This window comes from Danio rerio, chromosome 14 (assembly GCF_052040795.2).
Source record: "Danio rerio strain M-AB ecotype USA chromosome 14, GRCz13ab, whole genome shotgun sequence".
NCBI classification, from domain to species: Eukaryota; Metazoa; Chordata; class Actinopteri; order Cypriniformes; family Danionidae; genus Danio; species Danio rerio.
In genome coordinates this window covers 49,952,127-49,967,437 of record NC_141034.1, presented here as the reverse complement: position 1 = coordinate 49,967,437, position 15,311 = coordinate 49,952,127, and the positions used below count along the sequence as shown (strand labels likewise).

At 35.6% G+C, this 15,311-nt stretch overlaps 1 protein-coding gene across 3 annotated transcripts in view; it reads right to left on the bottom strand.

Moving 5' to 3' along the window:
* si:ch211-276i12.4 overlaps nt 1-15,311 on the bottom strand; it is a 22,681-nt gene extending 7,370 nt beyond the window's left edge. The window contains exons 1-5 of one of the 3 annotated variants that reach the window (XR_015507864.1): nt 14,096-14,474; nt 8,691-9,927; nt 4,048-4,076; nt 2,849-2,977; nt 2,691-2,757 (exon numbers count right to left, since the gene is read on the bottom strand). Coding sequence is in view for 2 of the 3 variants with exons in the window: in XM_087282033.1 (XP_087138159.1) it covers nt 2,691-2,757; nt 2,849-2,977; nt 4,048-4,076; nt 8,691-9,927; nt 14,096-14,220 (1,587 nt within the window). In the remaining variant the exon portion in view is untranslated. Of the gene's footprint in view, nt 1-2,690; nt 2,758-2,848; nt 2,978-4,047; nt 4,077-8,690; nt 9,928-14,095 lie in introns of all 3 variants that reach the window. The other 2 variants (XM_087282033.1, XM_087282034.1) reach the window with 2 other exon arrangements.

Sequence of the window (15,311 nt, the reverse complement as noted above, 5' to 3'; positions counted from 1 at the left end):
ATTGCATAGTTCACAGGTGTAGTTTATGTAAAAAACATCCATGACAACACCAAAAAATCTGTGATATTGCTGTTAATATGGGGCGCAGTGGGGTAGCCAACATAAATGTTAACTGTGTTAATTGGCCCAGTCGAGGCTTGAACCAGTGACCTTCTTGCTATGAGCCGACAGTGCTAACAACTGAGCCACCATGCCGCCTAATAAAATATTGCTACCTTTAATTTTTTTGTTGTTGTTGTTGAATGAAACTAACTTTTGACATCATCTCAACTTACATAAAATTTACTTAAAATATTAAGTTAAAGTCTAAAAAAGTAAGTTGAAACCTGAATAACTTGTTAAAATAGGAATTGAACTTTTTGTCATATCATTTTTTCAATGTATAATACAGAAAACTTATGTTATAATACGGATATGGATAATATATACGGATAATTTCAACTATCTTTTAAATAAAAATGCATTAAATAGGCATCCTTATGGTCTTTCAATTAAAATTAAGATATTTTAGGTTGTTGCTAACGTGTTTGTTGGGTGTTGCTTTGAAATAATCAATCATTTAGCTGACATTCCCATTCTTTCACTGAAATTATATTTAAAGGGCATCTAATTTACCCCTTTTTCAAGTTTCAAGAAAAGTCTTTTGTGTCTCCAGAATGTGTCTGTAAATTCTCAGCTGAAAAACACCCCTCACATTATTTATTATAGCTTTCAGAATGTTGGAATTTTCTGCTCTGAACACACTGTAGCTGTTTTTGTTGCCTGTGCCTTTAATGCTTGTTATCCCCGCCCACCATTTCCATGTGTCTGTCAGAGTGTGCCTCGGTCTCAGCCTCAGCTGCGTCAGATAAACAGCACAGTGACAGACACAAAGGAAGCAGATCTCACATAATGTTTGTGAGAAATCCTACAGTAAGAACTTTGCCAATGATTATGTGATGTATTTGTTGTGGAGTTAATTCAAGCCTTTCTGCAACGATGAGTCACACACATTGGGCTCTATTTTAACGGTCTAGGCTAAAAGTCTAAGGCTAAAGTCTAAAGCGCATAGCGCAAAAGCATTAAGGCGTGTCCGAATCCACTTTTGCTATTTTCAGGACAGAAAAATACGCTCTGCACCATGGTCTAACAGAGTTGTGCTTATTCTCTTAATGAGTTATGGGTGTGTTCACTAGCGAGAAAACAGTTAAACAGATCATCTGCAGCCCGATGATAAAGAACGAGGCTTCTCCAATACTCCTCCTATACTTTCTCTTTCTCTCTTTTGTGGATAAGGAAACGTTGTTCACTCCACTGAAGACCTCGATTAGCCTACATAATTAATTCCATTTGTTAAGCACAAAGATTTGTTTCAAAACTATTTGTAAATTCTGTTCTAATTTACAGCAAACTAATAAATGAACAATAATAAGAAGTGTGGTCAAAACACTGAGATTTATTAAAACACACATGCTGTGCCCAATATGTTCCAAAAACTGAAATGTGGGCAAATCTAAGCTTGTGTTTAATAAAAAAAAAAATATATAAATGCTAATAATAAAGATTACTGCTAATAATAATAACATTATACAAAAGCAATTGTCATGAATAAACTAAAATTCTATTTTTAAATTCATGTATAAAGTAATAATTTTTCGTAATATTTTAATCCTTTAATTATTTTCCATTTGTAAAGATATGTGTGTATTGCTGCACATTCGGCATGTTTTTTTTTTTTTTTTGCACAACTGACGCGCTCTGCTCTGGACTTTAAACCTGCTTTAAGCTGGTCTATTGAAGAGTCTATTTTAGTTCCTCAAAGTTGCAATGCGCTAACAATGCGCCTTAACACACCTCTTTTCTAGACAGGAACACCCAAGAGTCCACAAAGTGGCGCAAATAGATTTGCTATTTAAACAACGTGGCAGAAAACGTGTAAAATAAGATTGTGTTGGTCTGAGAAAGCAACATATTGTGGAAACACGCCTCATTGCGCTGAGTGTATGATAGGGTCCAATGTTGTTACAAAGTTCATGCACACACACATATGCAGCGCGCGTGTTTAACTTTGCACTCTTTTTGCACGAGAAATGTGAAAGGACACACGTTAATCTCCACTGCTGTATGGATATCCGTTATGTTAATGTACAAATAAACCTGATTTAACGTCCACAAACCGGGATTGAAGCGTTGTCTTTTATAATTGTACTGACATGCGGCTGTGGTGGTGAAGTAAAGCTGAAGTAAATCGCTGTAATTCATTACACACATGCACAGTTTTAAAACATTTTAAACTTTAAAACTCATTCCTGACCACATTTAATGATTGATGATCACAGAGAGCTGCACAGATCTTTTAATTCCACTAGCTTTGCGCACGTCCTGTCTTGTTGATATATTTATACGTGTTACTATGGAGACATGTTAATACGCAGCTGTCAATCAATTCGGTGGGTGAAGAAAACGCACGTCACATTGCTGTGGGCCTCAAAATGGGAGGGATTTGGAGCCTATTTTAACATTAGGAAGTTTTAAAAAAGGAACTTAATCTCTTTCTATCACCCCAATATGACTGTGGACACACTATACCTACACACAGTTCTGTCCAAACAGCTTATAAAACATTATTTTTCATCAAAGGTATTATATCATTTAAAACTAAAGTTCTTAGTTTGCATCAGACTTTCTGATTAGTTACTAGTTTTTCTTACCGAAGATTTGAGTTTTTGCTCCAGGACACCGTTTGCCTGTTGAGAAATAGAATAGCTCTCCTGAAGCCTGCAAATCACACAGTGAACAGAGATTGACAGAGTCAGTCAGAGTTATTCATTCGATTTTTGCAGAAACATGTCTGAAGTTTATATAAGACCTTCTGTATTTCTCTTTAAGGCTGACCAACTCCATCTTGGTGCATTGCAGTTCTGTCTCCATGTTCTCAATGCACGCCACCATCTGCAACAGGTTCTCGTGCAGCTCTTTGTTGTACTCCTCCAGTAACCTGCAATCAGTGGTGAGAAGAGTACTGAAAACTCATACTCCGGTAAATGTACTATTACTTGTCATAAAAAGTATCTATTCTGAACAGTACTCGGTGTGATTAAAAGTACTCAAGAGTAGTGAGAAATAAGTAGGCCCACACGGAACCTGTACATAGAAATAACTGTGCATTTGAGAGAATTCCAAAGAGGATTATAGAGAACACAGTCCTGTGAACTTCCAAACACAGTTGTTCCTAAGGGTTTAATTACTGCCGTCTGTGGATTTGCAATTATTTATGATGTTTTCTTACCGGGACATACATTCATTCATTTATTTTCCTTCCGCTTAGTTACTTATTTGTCATGGGTCCCCTGCAGAAAAAATCAAGCTTAAACCAGCCTAGGCTGGATGGCTGGTTTTAGCTGGTTGACCAGCCTGATTTTAGAGGGGTTTGGGCCATTTTCAGCCTGTCCAGCCTGGTTTAAGCTGGAGATATCTGGTTTTGGCTGGGCATCCAGCCTGGCTAGGCTAGTCAAGCTGGTTTAAGCTGGTCATCTTCCAGCCTGACCAGCTAAGACCAGGCTGGAAGCCTGCAAATGGCAAAAAACCCTCTAAAACCAGGCTGGTCAACCAGCTAAAACCAGCCAACCAGCCTAGGCTGGTTTAAGCTGTTTTTTTCAGTAGGGTCACCACAACAAAATGAACCGCCAACTAATCCAGCATAAGTTTTATGCAGCCGCAACCCATACACTCTCACATTCACACACACACTCCTACACTACCAATTTAGTTTATTAAATTCACCTACAGCCCAGCCAGGACTTGAACCAGCGACCTTCTTGCTATGAGGCGACAGTGCTAACCACTGAGCCACCATAAAGCATAAATCACTCATAACATGAAAAAAATCATGACTCTGCTCTGACTGTGCACCAAAACCATACATAAAAATAGAAGCAATCAATTCAGCTCAAGCTGGATGACCAAGTTTAGGAAACCGAGCAAAGTAAAATGGGGAAAGCTCTGGAATAAGAGCAAAATCAATAGTCTGAAATAACCAATCAGGAAAAAAAGGGGGAAACCACTTACTGAACTCTGTCCGCTGAACAGGCCGAATCCTGGGGGCAAGAGAAAAGGAGAGGGGGGTTGAAATGGTGAACGGAGAAATGGACACAACAGAAGAGAAAACATTGATTTTTGAAGTGATATGCTGCAGGAAAGACCATTGATTGAGGATTCATCCGGTTCAATAGTGTTAATCAACGGATATAGACACAATGACGGGCATCCCTCATCCATCTAGTTTTAGAGGTTAACCCAAGGCTGTTCATTATTAGATCTTTATTTTAATTATGCACATATTTTTGAGCTGTATCCACAGTAATAATTTATTACAACAAATATTCTAAGGTCAACTGCATTCTTTAAAATCAGCTATTCTGTCCTGCATGGTTCTGGTCAAAAACTGTCAAACAAATATGTTTTATTTATTAATATATGATGAATAAAAATTAATAAAAAAGCACTAGAATTAAAAGGATTAGGGGGTTTTAATGATTTAATAATAGCTCTCTTGTGATCCCAGAGGCTGAATAATGAATTAAAATACAGTATAAACACTGTTTAATATTTTTACATACACTGTAAAAAATGTTGTCCCAACACAAATCAATTAACTTAAAATTTTACAATGTAAGTAGATTAAACAAAAACCAATTAAGTTGCACCAAAAAACTGAATAATTGTATATACATAGTTTGAGCAAGTAGCATAGTTTTAATTGTTTGTAACAATATGCCAAAATGTCAATATATTCTTGCTTAACAAAAATATTCAATAATACTAATACAAACATTGAATAATATTATTGTAAATTTATGAAAATGTATCAATGCATACAAAACAGCATTTGCTTTTGTGGGACGTTCAGAGAAAGTTAACTAGAGTTTTCACAGTAGTGACAAAACCATTTGAAGTCAGTGATTGATTTGTTTCCTAATGTGAAGAACTTTTTTAAAATAAGAAGAACGCTTTTGTACTGTAAAGGACCTATGTGGAATGTAAAAGTTTCTCCAAAGCCTATAAACATATATAACATATATTTTAAAAAAGTCATGAACTTAGAAACCAAAATTTCCTTGATTTGTGTTTAATGTTCATAGTTATATTGAATTGTCATGTTCAGATGGGAAACTTTCAAACTTGCTGTAACTTACCTGTTATTGTGTTTTACAGTAGCAGGGCCCTATACTGCAATTTCATTTTACGGTAAAATGGCCTTACCGCAACTTCTGTTAATGGTAAAATGCCCTTTACCACATTTTAATTTTACAGAATGACAATTTTTACAGTACTTTTACTGTAATTGATTTAAACTTTAAATTAGCAGTACAAAAGCCTTTATTTTCTGTATTTACTGTTGAATTTAATAAATTGTAATCAAGTGACAGGATCATGTACAGCAGTATTTGCTATTTGTTGTTATTATTTCCATTTTAAATGGTTTACAAAAATAATTTTCATTTATCAGTCTATTTCAAATATATTTTGTGATACAAGCTGTTGATAATTTTTTTATTAACTGTCTCGTATTTGTGTTCATGATCTACAGTAGCAGTACCTGATTACGTTAATTACAGTAGAATACCGCAAATTCCTTATTTGCAGTAAGTTACTGTAAAAGTTTTAAAATTACCCACTTCTTGTTTAAACTGTTTATTTAAAATGAGCTGAATCAGCACAATTGTTGAGGTTTTTTGGGACAACTTAATAGTGTTATGCTTAATTCATTTAAAATTGTCAAAACAATTTAGTAACCGTAATCAATTTTGGTGAGACAACATGAAGGAATTGTGTGGAACTCGTAACAGAGCACGGTTGATCTGTGATTCGTACAGATCACAGCCCACAGCTCGGAACGCATCTGACCCGCGGATCAACTACTTTTTTGAACTTGTAGGTTAATCCAGCGTTTATAACAATTGCAGAGAGACTGTCTTCTGCGTCATTCAAATTATGTGTATAAACACAATTTGGCTTACCTGTAAAATAAAATGATGATGGAAAAAGTTGTGGTGGAATCTACCCAAATGCTTTCTTAGGTTAGTGTTAGTTTCTTAAGTTTTCTGTCACTGTTTGTTTAGCCTGCATTAATGCATTCAGTGTAAAGCTGCACAATTAAACATTAAAAGATTGACAACTCAATTCAAACCTGCGCAACATGAATGATAAATGATGATGATTTGCATGTGTTTAATAATCCTTCTAAGCGCTGCATTCAAATCTGCGTTTGATCGAGAGAGATTCATTATTTATACTGTTTCTGTTCGCTACAAACAATTAAATAACACAGAAGTGCTGGGAGAACAGTTTGTAGATCAAATATAAACACTGATGTTTATGTTAAAGATAAAGCACTGTTTAAGAGGCCGATCACACTGAACGCGCTTTATGTGTTTAGAGGCGTCTTTTTTGAATGGTTTACTAAGGGCCACAAACGTTTTGCGTGCTGCTTATGCGCCCTGCGCACCTCGCGTTTTAATCGCATGCTGCGCCTCATGTTTCTGCCTTTGCGGCGTGCCGTGCACTCTCAGTTGAAAAAAGTCAACTCTGAGCGGGAAAAGCGTGTTACGTCACTTGCGTTTTTTTCATTCTCCAATCAAAGGAAAGCAGAGGCGGGGTTTCTGTTGAGCTGCCTGCAATGTTTGTGTTGCTAAGACAACAACGGAGACTTTTAAAGATGGAGGAGAGACTTGTTGAGACTTGGTTGCTGTTTTGGGTTATCCGGAGCTGTATGACTTCACAAATCATGAATATCACAATATCGTTGATTATTAAAATTATATTAATATTAACAGTAACACTCTTGAACAATACCCACTTCTTTTTTTCTTGCCAACAAAAAAGGCAGTGCAGTGCACCTCGTGTTTTTAGAACGTAAATGCACATTTGCTGTGATCGGCCCCTAATGCAAATTGACCCTGGTGAATGTTGTAGCAATTACATTGTGTAAACAACAGGTGGCCGTTAGGTTTTCAGAAATGATCCACCTACAATGAAACATGAAGTTTTATGTGTGAATTGTTAAATCATTTATTGAAAATAAATATGATCTGTTGTACAAGATGTTGATGATGATTTCTATATTTAGCATTATCAGCAGCAGTAGTAAAGATCTTTTTTCAGCTGGTTCTTGCTTGATTTCTATTAAAATTACAGGATCTGAGTTATGTTTGTTAAACCAATGGTTTTTGCAGTAATATTTTTTGCATAAATTGAAAGCAATTGACATTTGTCCCCTTCCGTTTTTGCTGATCTGAAAAATGGTCTGATCCATGACTAGTGGACCGTAGTGTGACCTGAATCATGCGATTTGTGATCCGTTACACCACTATGTGGAACCCTCTATTTTTCACAGTTAAGATATCCAGCTTATAAACGACTATCATACTGATACTAGCATCTACTTCTATCTATTTCACAGGAACTTTAATTTATTTAATTTAATTTATTTTATTTTATTTTATTAATTTATTTCTATTTATTTATTTTATTTTTTTTTTTTTATTTTTTTTAAGGGTATTTTAATGTATTGCTTTTACAAACTTATGAAACTACAGTACGTCCCTTCCGGGGTTCCGTATGAAGCATATTATTGCCATGGCATGTAACGTCTCTCCTTTTCTGTCTGTCTCTCACACGATGAATCCAGTCCGCGATGAATCCTCCCCTGCCTGGTTAATGCTAGCTTCTCATCATTTAAAGTTACCATAACGTCTTCTTCTGTACCCTCATTCTCCTGATCATGGGTCTGTTTAAAGATGGTGTGTATGGAAAATGCCTCAATAAAGATGCCTCCTCTCCTCTTTCTCTCGCGTTTGCTAAATCCACTTGTCCACTCATTTTTGATCTATGACAGATATAACGTTACACTAAAGTCCGCTCAGTTTAGTTCGGGTTATTACAAAAGTGACGTTTCCGCGCTTGACCAATTACAACATTCTGTTTAGTTAAAGAAAGAAAGGCAATTTAAATATAATAATAATATTAATATGTGATCGCGACTTTTTTGCTCAGAGGAAATACAGTTGTCTGAGCAATATAGCCTAGTTTTTGCAGAGAGGGTGGCACCTATAATAAGGCTAAACGTTATTAAATACCCACGAGACACTTGTGACTTTATATCACATTTGCATTATTTTTAAAAAATGTTTCTTTCCTGTTAAAAATAAATATATTTCCAATCTGATATGTAATGGGGAGAAAAGAAAGTAGCACGAGTTCAAGTTGATGATCAATCACGTCAAAAGATGATGCAGTGCGCCTTACAAGGTGCGCCACTGCGGCTGTTACAATACATAGCTCTTTACTTATTTTGTCTCTATCAATCAGGCATCGATGGGTGTAAACCCTGAATAGCTTATTCCAACGAGATGCGCTATTTGCAATTAGCCTAAAAAGACACTCCGAAATTGTCTTTTTTTCTCCCCCCTCGCAGGGGCCCCTAGTGCGCACGGGCCCCTGGGCCTGTGCCCATAAGGCCCATTGGTTAATCCGGCCCTGAGTGCAGGAAGACTAGAAACGCCCTTTGTTCACACAATAATGCTTAAATCAAATACATTTCCTTCAAATAAATGAATGAGAAATATAACTGTAATCTTATCAAATTAATTCACAATGAATTGCACTTCCTCATGTTATATTTACTTCCCCCCAGCCCAGTTTGCACTCACCCTGTGTGGTCTAGACTGCCTCCTGTGTCCTGTGTGTTTGGGTCCATCACTCTTCTCTGAACTTGCACTGGTAGATGATTTACTGGACTGAGACTCATACTCCTGGTTTCGTGAAGGAGGCGGCGGTGGCGATCCCTTCAACTGCTTAGCATGAAAGTGTCTGGAAGAGCCGTGACTGCTTTGATGTCTCTCTTTATGGTGGTGTATGGTCTCAGGACTGGTGCTAGTGCCATCCGTCAGCATCTGAGAATATTGCCTATGGTGTTTTCCTGAAGAAACCCCTTGTCTTTCAGATTTAGAGGAGCGCCGAGGTGAAGGTGGAGGACTTAAAGTTCGGTTCTGGAGATGTTGATGATGTTTACTCGCTCTTTTCTGTGGCCGAGAGTGCGAGCTGGAATCTGTAGCTGTCTTTTCTGAATCAGGTCTCTCGGGGTGCTGTTTGAGTGTGACGCTTTCCTGTTTTTTGGGGGGTGTTACTCCATAAGAGCTTAATGCGCATGGACTGATGACCTGCTTAGTGATTTCATCCAAAAACGCTGAGAATTGCAGCTTTCCTTTTACAAAGTTCTCCCTTGCAGCCTCCATTGAGATCTGCTTGGATGTGGCTTTGACGTCCACTCTGGTGGAGAGCACCTCCATGGATTTGGCTTTCCGAAATTCGCCTCTATTCTGTCCCTCATCTTTATTCTTCAGTATGCCTTTGCTGGGAAGCTGAATAGACGAAACTGCCTTTTTAGGAGAGTTGCTTTGGAAAGCGAGGTTTTGTCCCAGGCTTGCGGTTTTATAAAGTGGTCCGTGATCTATGGTTTGAGATCCTGGTTTGCTCTGCTGAAGGCCTTCCTCGCTTTTGCTGTGTCCTCGAGAGAGTTTTGGCATCCGATGATCTTGTTTGCTCGTGTTTTCTAGGCTACCGCGGTGTTTCTGAGCTCTGTAGTCATAATCAAAGTCCTCCGAATCTCTGTTGTGGCTTATTTTTTGCACTTCAGGGATGTTGGAGCAGGACAGGGAGTGTTTGGGTTTGGGCGTCAGGTACGTCTCCTCGTCTAGACTGGGCTCGGATGTCCAGGACGGGGTTGAAGAAGAGGACGAGGAGGACAGGCTGGAGGAGGATCTTTTGGAGAAGTTGTGCTGGTCTACGGGTACTTTACGCTGTCTTTGATGATGAGAGGGATGCTGGTTATCATGGCGATGGGGGTCGGGATGTCTGTGCTTGCCATGACTGCTTGAAGAGCTGTGGCTGATTTAATAATGAAATTAATGTCAGTGTGTGATCTGTTCTTGAAAACAAAAATTATTGTATTTTACGGTAGCATTGGACACACAGTCAAAATTATAAGCCCTCCTAAATTATTACCCCCATGTGTATTTTTCCCTAATTTCTGCACTGTAAAACAGGCAACTTTATTAAATGAAATGAGTGTAGTTCACTCAAAATTGACTGAAAGTTAATTCTACTCATTTGAAAAGAGTTTTTGAACTCAGTGTTGAAGGTAATGAGTTGAATACCTAATTACTTCAACATCAATGGAGTAAGTTCACAGTACTCATATAGATTAGTTTTTTAACTCAAACGGTTTGAGTTGCCTTAACTTATTGGTTTTACAGTACTCAGTTGGCTTAAGTTTTCTTCATTTATTGGGTTTTACTGTGCTCAAATTAGTATTTTACGTTTTGTTAGTTTAGTGGCTAATTTGTACGAATTTGTACGAGTTATGTCGTACGAAAATTTATGATTTTAAAAAGGAGGCGTGGTACCCAACCCTTCCCCAAACCCTAACCATCTTTGGGTGATGAGCAAATCGTAATAAATTGTACGAATTAGATTGTACGAATTCATACGAATTAGCCACTAAATCAAAAAGTTACGAATTGCCATGAGATTGCGTTGTTTTTTTCTGTTAAATATCGAAAAAGAAATATTGCTTAAGGTGGCTAATAATATTGACCTTAAAATGGTTATTAAAAAATTGCTTTTATTCTAGCTGAAATAAAACAAATGAGACTTTCTCTAGAAGAACAAAATATTATAGGAAATACTGTAAAAAAAAAATTCCTTGCGCTGTTAAACATCATTTGGGAAATGTCTAAAAAAAATGTTTAAATAGTAATAATTTTGACTTCCGGTGTATATGATAACGTAAAATATACACTGTAAAAAAATCTGTAATTTTACGATTTATTTCTGGCTACTGGGGTGTCAAAAAAAAGTAAAATAACGGGCATTAAATTACATAAATTTACCGTAAAATAACAGCTGTTAAATTACAGAAATTTCCTTTAATTTCTGGCAAATTTCTGTAATTTATCAGCTGTTATTTTACTGTAAATTTCTGTAATTTATTGGCAGTTATTTTACAGGGTTTTTTCCTGCATCCCAGCTGCCAGAAATAAGCCATAAAATTACAGCTTTTATTACAGTGTACGATAATTTGAGCAAAACTGAATACTTGACACTTTGTTCAAAAACACATTGATGTTGATTTTTGAGCATATTTGTGCTTGAAAAGTGTAAAAGTTTTGTATGTGCAAAAGCATTTTAATTGTTTAATTTTTGATAACTCAGGATTTGAGGATTATGCAGGAGAAGGACTGCTGGATAAATACAGAAACAGCAACACTGAAAAAAATGATTAGTTGACTTTACTCAAGAATGTGAATAAACCTGTAGACAAAAAGAAAAAAACGTGTGAATCCATTGTTTTATGTAATTAGTTGATTTTACCTTAAAAAGTGAGTTAAAAGATTTTAAAGAGATTAATTGATTTTACTTAAAGTGAGAAAACCCATTGCTTTAAAATTCATTCATTCATTCATTTTCCTTCAGCTTAGTATCTTTATTCATCAGCGCACGGTTTTTGAAAAGTAATCCACTAGGATTTTGGATAACGGATTGGATCAAATCTTTGTAAATGTGTTTTTTAATAGAAAAAACGGATTACAAAATTGGATTAGATCAAGTAAAGCAATCTTGATCCGGATCAAACCTTTATTTTGGGTTTTCAGACCTTTATTGTAAGATTTGGATCACTTTGATCCAAAAAAATTTGGATTAAACTGATCCCATCAGAAGGGTGGATTCAGCGTGAATTTCATGCCCTAAAAGTAATGAAAAATTTTAAAATGTATTAAATAATATTATATTTGGATCATGCAGTATCTTACAAGAGATCCTATTGATTCATAAGGTTTTAATTGTATTTGTTCATCCGTCAGGCTACAGTAATTAGCCTTTCAGTATAGACCTACAGCAAAGTAGAAAGAATTTGGCCACATAAAATAATGCCCCAAACAGCTTTCAAAATTAACCAAAAACAATACATTTTATTCTGTCACTAATTGATTTATATATTCATCACAATGGAAAATAGATTTGCTTTTAGAACATTTATTAGTGATGCATGCAATGATTACAGAATAACCAAAAAATGCAAAGAATGCCAAGGACTGATTTTTGAAATCACTTTCAATAATTGCAGAAAGAGACTGAAAGGGCAGAAGCACAGCTTCATCTGGCAGAAGAACAACTGACTCTGACCAAACTGCAGCAAACCAAGGCCAGACTTGAGATCCGCCCCCTAAAGGCTAAGCTCAGTCAAGCTGGTCTCTCCACATCAGATGAGGAAGTCTGAAATTATTGTGGAGTTTTTGACATTAAGTCTTATTTTTATTCTATATTTGAAACTTGTTATCTTATAGTTATAGTTACTTGTTATCTTATCTTATACTTCTTATAGGGCCAGACGGAATCTGCAGACGTTTTTTGCTATTTCTGCTGAGAATTTTGGTAAAAATCTGCGGATTTCTGCTGAATTATTTTGGGAGTATCACAACTAAAACCTTAATAAATAAAAAATGATACCTTTTTAACTTGTATTTACAATACAAATCCGATTAGATTCACTTCATTTGGTAAACAAAGCAAGTCTCTCATATAATATCTCTACTAACGGACAGAAAATAAGACTTTACAAGCTGCATTGTACATGAAACAGATGAACATTTTCATATTAGACAATAATTTTCAGTTATTGATTTAAAAACTGAATAAATATAGAGTTAAACACATTTACACAAGTAAATAAACAGAATTATTGATAGGCTAAAAATCTGCGGAATTCTGTGGAAAATCGGCGGAATTCTGCAAAACTTATTGGCAATGTTTTTTTGGGTGTTTTACATGCTCTTAGAATGGAAAAGATCTGGTTCGCAATAAAACAAAAGCCAGAACAGTTTCAGAAAGTCTGGAGCCCTTTTCTAAAATAAATTACATTTATATTTTAATTGATTTTGTTTTTCTCTGTATATTTAAATTTTATTTATTTTCTTATTCTCTCTGTTTGATTTTTATCATTATTTTTATGTCATCTTATGTGGCGAAGCAGTGGCGCAGTAGGTAGTGCTGTCGCCTCACAGCAATAAGGTCGCTGGGTCGCTGGTTTGAGCCTTGGCATTTCTGTGTGGAGTTTGCATGTTCTCCCTGCCTTTGTGTGGGTTTCCTCTGGGTGCTCCAGTTTCCCCCACAGTCCAAAGACATGCGGTACAGGTGAATTGGGTAGGCTAAATTGTCCGTAGTGTATGAGTGTGTGTGAATGTGTGTGTGGATGTTTCCTAGAGATGGGTTGCAGCTGGAAGGGCATCCGCTGCGTAAAAACTTGCTGGATAAGTTGGCGGTTCATTCCGCTGTGGCAACCCCGGATTAATAAAGGGACTAAGCCGATAAGAAAATGAATGAATGAATGAATGTTATCTTATGTGTGTATATTTTTGTGTATATACGTGGTATTTTACATTATTATTTATATACTTATAATAATGTTTTCCTGATAATTTCTTGTTTGGTAAATTGCATCAGTGCGTGATACAATATATATTATGTATATTTTATTGTCTGACCTAAGATGAACCTAATAAAAGGAAGAAAAAAATTAATTTCAAGTACATTTCAAAACAAAAAAAAATAAAATAAATATATATATATATATATATATATATATATATATATATATATATATATATATATATATATATATATATATATATATATATATATATATATATATATATATATATATATATGAAATGGCAAGTAATTTTGGGGTATGAAAAATAAACATAGGATTTTATATAATATACAAAAAATATTTTTTATTTACAATTTACACCATGTCACCTGTAAATGGAGCTAAAGCTAATTACTGAAGGTTGTCATCTTTAATCTTAAAAATTAAAAATTGCTTGTTTTTAATAATTTAGCTCAGTTTTAATCATTTTTATTGTTAATATCAACATTCCAGGTAATATCTAAAATAACCCCTCAAAATAACAACAATAACAGTGTTTAATATTTCATTTGATTGTGGTTAACAACACTGAAAAACACATATAATGAAAGTTTAAGCACAAACCTGTGTGATCCGTGGTGCTGATAATGGTTTGGGTGGTGTTGATGGTTGTGATGCTGATGGAAGTGTTTGTAAACTTTGACCTCATCCTCCGAGGAGCCGCGCACAGGCGTAAAGTATCTCTCCATGTCTTACTAATCTACCACTATCTACTTGAAGCCTTCTTTGTAGTTCCAATTTCTTTTTTGTGCGCTAAAAATGTTATCCTTGTAGCTGATTTTGATTAAAGTTTGCTTTAATAATTAATTCCAGTTATTTAAAGAAATGCATTGAAAAGTGCATCTGTTAATAAGCAGTTGTTTATCCAGCAGGCTGGAGCAGCAGGAGTGACAGAAGTCTAATGCGGTCAGGAGTTTCTATCACCCGATATCCATCAGACTGTGATGTAATGAGTCCACATTGAATTAAGTGAAAACGCAGCAGGAGCACAATCGATTAGGCTTTGGTGAAAGGACATCGCATGACATGGAATTTGGGTTATGTACACAACAGCGTATGATTGAAATTCATAAGGGTGCTCGGACACATCACAATAGATTTATTGGAAGACATTTGTCTATATTCAACCAACAGATCTTCTTTATCTTGCATGCATGTGGCTGATTTATGACTTACAGAGATTCTGTCATTTGTGTTTGTAAATAAGGGACATTTAGCTATTTCAGTGATCACGTCTACTAATTTCAAAGACCTCAGAAATCTGATCATCCCCAAAAAACTACTTAAAATATCAGTAAATGTGCATTTTTTTCTGTTTTGTGATTCATGTTTTTATTTTTTTTTTTATTTCTCCATTAATTTATGCTTTTAACGTGCATTATGGGAGCTTTTTCTTTCTTCCAATGACCTTTAAAGTTGAAAAGTTAGATAAAGTGACTTAATATTTTTTATGGTTTAAGGCAGAGATGGCCAAAGTAGAGCCCACAGGCCAAAAATGGCCCATTTTATCATTTGATTTAACCCACCATCCTATCTGAGTGGGAGTGAGACTGATGGAGAAGGTTAGGTCGAATGATCCAGACACAGAGATCGTCATTTCTAGTTTGATGTAGCCTTTTTTTGCTTGTTTTAAAGGTACAAAAAAAAATGAAATTAAATTTTACAATTAAATGTTGTAAACAAATCTGAGTTTTTTAATATAAATACAGTCACTCAACAGACATCGGCAAGCGAATCAAGGCAACAACTAGTGTAATTCTGTTATAAATCAGATTGTTTT